The following is a 6,223-nucleotide window of genomic DNA, read 5'->3' on the forward strand; positions in this document are numbered from 1 at the left end:
AACAGTTGTTAAAAGACACTTTGTGAGAATAGAATAAAGAACAATCTCTCATTTGAGTTTGTCAAAACAATGGCTGCAGTGTTAGTGATCAGTAAATATATTAGCCTCCAGATGTATTTGACCACGATATCTTAAGTTCTTAACAACAATGATACAAAGAGTACCAGTTTTAATCCAACATCTGAAAAACATTTACACTAGATTTTTAGAGACCAAAACACAAGTTTTCGTCGTTAAGAGTAGACATGTTGATCGAGTAAAATCTCCTATTTTCGTAAAAACAAGAAATAAAAGCACCTAAATTCTAACCCTTTACAAATCCAAGAAAAATTATGTGGAAGAAATAGTATAAAAACACTCGGCCTAGCCCAGAAGCTGGCTTTTGTATGAGAAAGATGATTCTGGTAAAAAGAGCAAATTATCATTCTACAATGCAATCACTATACCAACTTTTCTTTAACACAAAATTAAAGTATTTGTGGTGGAGTAAAGTATGTCAACAATGTACTGCACACCCGATTTCGATCTACATAAAGATTTAAGGGGAAAACTGAGTAAGCTGTGAGTTCGTTAACCTGACAAATAGTGTGTAACCAACTCTTGCCGACAATAGCCCTCTCTCCATTAAATTAAGCAATAACTTGACCATTATGGTTAGCTAAAAATCTAGGTAGCATAATTTCCAGAGTATGCATTATGTATATTAAGAGGGTCGAAAATTTAATTTTTACACACATTCAATTCAGGCATCAAGGTGGTCGACATCTTGGTTTCTCTACGAGAGGACGAGAAGATAAGGGTTCGACCCGTATGCGTGAGTTAAAACTATAAAAAAAAAAAAAAAAAAAACTCTTTGTTGCTTAGTCTTTTATAAATTTGTATCTCCAGTTGTGAAAAAGTGACAAAGTAACTACTGTTGCTACTTTGATACTGATCTCTCCCAAGTCCCCCCTTTCTACTCTAATACTCATTTCACTCATCATAAATTAGTGAAATGAAACAACCCTGCCAATTGATCTACCTGCTTTTCTTGAGGTGGGTGAGTTGTAGAATCACCAATATCAATCAACTCTTTATCTATTTCTCTATGTGTATGAAATATGTATTATGATGAACCCTACTTTTCTTTTATCAACTTACATGGCCTACTAACAAAAGATGGAATAACATAATAACATTTACATTCATAATTTTCCATTACTGGAATAGTACAACTTTTCCTGGATTAATCATGAACCTCCTCTTCTCAGATACTTGAAATAATTCTACTTGCTATGTATTATTACATGCATATTTTCACTTCCTTTTTTATGTAAATCATTGCACCAGATCATGTATGTATTTATTTTTATAAAGCAGTAGGAATCCAATGCAACTACATTGATTCTTATGGACTTATGGTATGTGTAGTTATAGCATTTCCAAGGAGTACCAAGACAACACATGTTAGAAACAAACAAGTCAAAACAAATTAAGCCTAACTATGCTTCAAGTAGAAGGATAAGATACTCCATAGGTAAACTATTTCCGTCCCGAATTAGTTGTCAGTTTAACTTTTACACACATTCTTATGTGTAATAAAAGACTACTCCATATTTAGAGAAAAAAAATCCCATTCTAATTAAGGATTCTTGTGATCCCGGAGGATCTAGCTACAAGAAAACTGGGAACGGAGAGCTTAGATCTATTAAAAACATTAATAGTGCGTGTAAAAATATAAAGTGCTAATAATTTAGGACCGAGGAAATAGCAATTTTCCTTAGGTTTACTTCTAATCAAAGTAAAATTATTCTTCACATATATATGTCTTGGTCACTTGAGAAGAATTTTCATTCTAGTATACTATTATTACAACTCTGCAAGGGTGAGCCAACTTATACCTTATTTCTGCAAACTATTGTCTGCGTGAAAAATGCTTCCAAGTACAAAGACGAGGGCTGCAAACATGATGGATACTGCAAAGAGTCTATACTAAGGTATTAGCTTTACAAAAATTTTACTTATGAACAATGAAACAAACGAAAACATAATAAGGGGTATTAAGGAAGTTGTAGAAACAGACGATTACGGATTGATTGCAGCCTTTCCCATTGTTTGAGCTGTGTGAAATGAGTAAGAAGTTCAAATATGTTGCCGAATCGCTATCAACCATCCTTTGCTTTCCATTGCTAAATGCCGACAGCCTCTCATCTGCTCCGGGTCCTCTTACACCCTTTTTTGCACTAAGAGCATCACTGAATGACCGACCATACACTCATAGTATAAGCTTTGGAATGTTTTAAAGACAAGTTATCAAAAGATTTTTACCTCAAGGTCTCTTCATAACAACCAAGACACCGATGTAGACTTGCAATCTTTTGTTAATGCCCTTAACACTCTCATTAGCCCATAAACCACGAACTAGAAAAACAATATCGATCTGTTCTGGAACGATGGTTAATATAGCTGTAAGCAGTCCTGAAGACGGATATATCAAATTGCACGAGAACTATCTGCATTCAACAAAAAAAACGGACAGGACTAGAATACTTAAGAAAACATGAAATTTAGCGCTAGCCACCGTGTACAGAGACACTACCAATCGCTTACATAAAAAAAAATCTATAACGCTTAAGAAAAAGTGGGATATAACATAAGTCCAATCTTAAAATTAGGCTTTAGGATTCTGAATTTGGTGTATAAGATGTCAAAATAAAAAACCTGGACCACTTGCAGAATATATGGGACACTTAGTTACTCGCATTCAAATTAGAGCAATCAGGAAACGATAGTGGTAATTAACTATACACTGCACTCTTGGAGCTATACTGAATATAAATAATGAAGCACCATAGCAAGAATGAATCTTTTCAATAATTACAAGTGACAAGTTAAATTTCATATCAAGGATAAAATCCAACAATTGTAGATGTTCGCTGCATGCATCAGGTAGTTAAATAAACTTAAACTTGTTAAACTGATTTCTGCACTTCCTTCAGTAAAAGGGAAGAAAAAACACCTTCCATTCATAAAGTATTATTCACTCCAAATGACTACTACATTCTTCTGTCTTTACAAACAGGAAGATTATCGGCAAATTCATGATTCTAGAAAAAATTAGTTATAGCTAAATTCCTGATGTCACGAAGCAGCTGTATGTTGAACACTTTCGTCTCTGGTGTTCCCTCTCTGCCACCCTTAATACTTCTAAAGAAAATTTAATCAGGTACCAATTAGAGGAAACAACTATGGAGAAAAAATATGGAAAAATTCTACAATTGAGGACTCTACAATAGGAACAAAATCAGGGGTTGTAGGGGAGAATATTACACAGCGGGTGCATCAACAAAAGCTTCATTAAGCGCATCATCCTCACCGTTTGCCACAGTTAAGAATTCTGCATTCTTATCTTCGTCATTAAAGAAGTCCCGCCTCTCAAGCTTTGAATGTGCAGCGATAAAAATCAATTTTTGAGCCCTATCCATACCAGCCCTGGAATGTTTATTAGCATTAATCCATCTTAAGAAAGACACATTGCACTTGAACCCAAATGAAGTTGCATGAAGAAAGATAAGTCTTACTGCAACTTTCCCAAGTGCCTTAAACTCGGTAAGATAAGTTTCCCACACAAGCCTGCTACTCTGGGGGTTGGCAATTTTCATCTTTCCTGTAGTAGGATCTCTCTGTTTTATCTGTACAGCTTGGGCATACACCGGATCAAGCCCTTCTGTTCTCCATTTCATAAGCTCCATTAGTGCAACGTGAGCTTCGTCCCTAGAAACAAGCCTCGTTATGAGTTTATCGACATCTTTCTCCTGTTCAGGTGTCAAACATTTGAATGGCGGTAAGTACTTCCCACTAGCATCCCTAATCAAATACAAGGGATCTAGTATAAATGCTGCAGCCCAAGCTGGGTGATAATTTTTCCTAAACCTCCTTTCGATTACTCTTTCTACAGGTGCTTCGATAACGTGAAATTTCGAACACCATTCCCTCACTTTAACTCTAAGATCTTCCCAAAGTGGAAGGCATTGCCCGACACGTGGCCTCTCCACCTCTATTTCCTGAGCCATTCCTTTGATCAGTTTTACCAATGAATGTACTGCTTCTAATTCATTCCAAAAATGGGGATTCCTCATCATTTCCTCAATTTCCTGGGCAAGTGGTTCTTCCATCGAAACTATCTTATACGACTCATCAAGCAAAACTAACTGAAGTGCCCTAGCTGAGCTCAGTATGTCTTCCACCATAGTGTAGACAGGTCCAAAACCCATCCTACTACCGCGAGAAGATACTCTTAATAACCCTGCATGCCCATATTCCTGCAACTGAAACTTGTGAAAGCTATTTCGAACTTGAGATTTACCATTAACAAAATTAGCTAGTTTTGAACAATTCTCGATAACATTTTTGAATAACTGAAGTTCTTTAGTGAAATCCTTGATCAAACTATTGAACCCTTGAAACTGACAAGTAAGATTAACCATCCAATGATGCTGATTCTCTAAATTCTTCAACGCCTTGGACTTAAACCTGTCAGCAACTATACCAACACACTGCTGCACATTATTCCCACATATATCCAAAACAGCCTCCCATAAAACCTCCTCAGCATACTTAGAAGGCACATAACCACTAGTAAAAACCGCCCTCCGAAACACACTAGTCCCATTCGGAAGATTCAAACCTACCTTAACCAAATTCTCCCCACCAATATGCCCAAAACTCTTGGATTTCCATCCATCAGAAGCAATCTGAAAAAACATAGCATCCTGAATTTTAGCTTCCGACTCCGCCTTAGCTTTATCATACTTAACATCCAACCTCTCCCCAGCCAATTCTCTTTTCGAAACAGATGGCAATCCTACTTGATTAAGAAATGCCTTAAACTTAGGATGCTCTAAAGACGAAAACGACAGTAATCCACAACAATCATACACCCAATCAGCAAGACTATTAAGTGCTGAATCAACCTGAATATTATTTAAACTCAAATTAGGCATAGTACCTTTCGGACTCTTCAACTTCTTCACACTATCCTCAAACATAGCTAATGCACCTAAATCCTCTTTCCCCCCTGACAAAACCAAATGCTGCTGCTGCTGTTGTTGCGGAACCTGGTGCTGCTGCCCAAAAACCCCAGCAGCACCACCCGAGGCCACTGGAGAATAAGCAACCTCAACAGAAAACCTCGAAGGATCGATAACAGCAAGAGGCTCAACTTGAAAACCACTAGAACAATTCCTACTACCACTCCCGCCGGAATTCCTGCCGGAAAAACAAGAATTCCTTTTCTTGCCACTCCGGTGCAGCGGAGAAGCTAAACTAAGAGGAGCAGGGGATTGAACAACCGGAGAAGGAGTAGACCCAGATGGCGAAACAGGCTTGGAAATGAAAGAATTAAAATTAGGACAAGTCCCTCTTTTAAGATGCTCAGAAGCAGTTCTTGATGGGTTTGAAGCAGAGAAAACAGAATCACATAAACCACACTTAAGTTTCACAGCTTTTGGTAAATTTGTTTCTGAATTGTTTATCAAAATGGGCTCTAAATGTGACCAATACCAAGCTCCTTTCCCTTTAATTGCCTTTGTTCTCACCATTACTAGCCCTTCATAACGTTTTTGCACTCCTTTTGCTGCTGTTTCCTCAGCTGCCATTGCTAAAAGGTGAGGTAAAATGGTGTTATAATTTGTGGGTATGTGGTGAAATTGAAGAATTTGTGTGTTTTTATGGTAAAGTTTGAGTCTTTAGTGTTTTGGGTTGGCCGGAGGTGGCCGGAATTTCAAGAATCTCCGGTGGGTCATTAGAAAAGGTGGAATGGTGGGTGAAAATGAACTTTTGTGAGATTATTTGAGTGAAGAATGGGTGGAGGAATGAATGGAATTTTGGTACACTTTTTTGTTTGTAGACAAATGTGATGCAAGAAGGACAGTGGGGGCTTGTGCCTTGTGTAACACCAAAACCTTAATTCACGCGCTTGTTTATTGTCCTTTTTAGTGTTGTATCCATACATTATACATGCATACAAATAATGTAGTGCATGCACCTATATAATATGTGTGTACATTTGAATAAAATGATGGAAAGTTCGAAACAAGAATTGATTGTCACTAAGTGATGATGTATGGAATTTTCAAAAGAAAGGGAAAGAAGTTGGAATGTGTTTAATACATTGAGGGATGATGAGAGAATTCATATGTTATGGGTTTTTGGCTAACGGGGGGTTGATGTGATTGAGAGCTAT

At 37.2% G+C, this 6,223-nt stretch overlaps 1 protein-coding gene across 8 annotated transcripts; it reads right to left on the reverse strand.

Moving 5' to 3' along the window:
• Positions 1-1,735: 1,735 nt before the first annotated feature.
• LOC141697140 (uncharacterized) lies at positions 1,736-5,980 on the reverse strand. 8 transcript variants are annotated; one of them, XR_012564602.1, is made up of 3 exons: positions 3,561-5,980; positions 3,356-3,471; positions 1,736-2,492 (listed from the first exon to the last, which is right to left on the reverse strand). XR_012564602.1 is itself a non-coding variant. In XM_074501380.1 (2 exons), exons 1-2 carry the CDS (start codon positions 5,634-5,636, stop codon positions 2,473-2,475), a joined length of 2,301 nt encoding a protein of 766 aa, XP_074357481.1. In that variant the 5' UTR covers positions 5,637-5,979; the 3' UTR covers positions 1,737-2,472. The 8 variants fall into 8 exon arrangements, 4 of the variants coding, with proteins under 4 accessions (XP_074357481.1, XP_074357479.1, XP_074357478.1 ...); XR_012564601.1 differs by having other exon boundaries at positions 1,738-2,212; positions 2,308-2,492; positions 3,310-5,979; XR_012564600.1 differs by having other exon boundaries at positions 1,738-2,222; positions 2,308-2,492; positions 3,310-5,979.
• Positions 5,981-6,223: the final 243 nt, after the last annotated feature.

The sequence above is a fragment of the Apium graveolens genome, chromosome 11, assembly GCF_009905375.1.
Source record: "Apium graveolens cultivar Ventura chromosome 11, ASM990537v1, whole genome shotgun sequence".
In the NCBI taxonomy this organism is placed as follows: Eukaryota; Viridiplantae; Streptophyta; class Magnoliopsida; order Apiales; family Apiaceae; genus Apium; species Apium graveolens.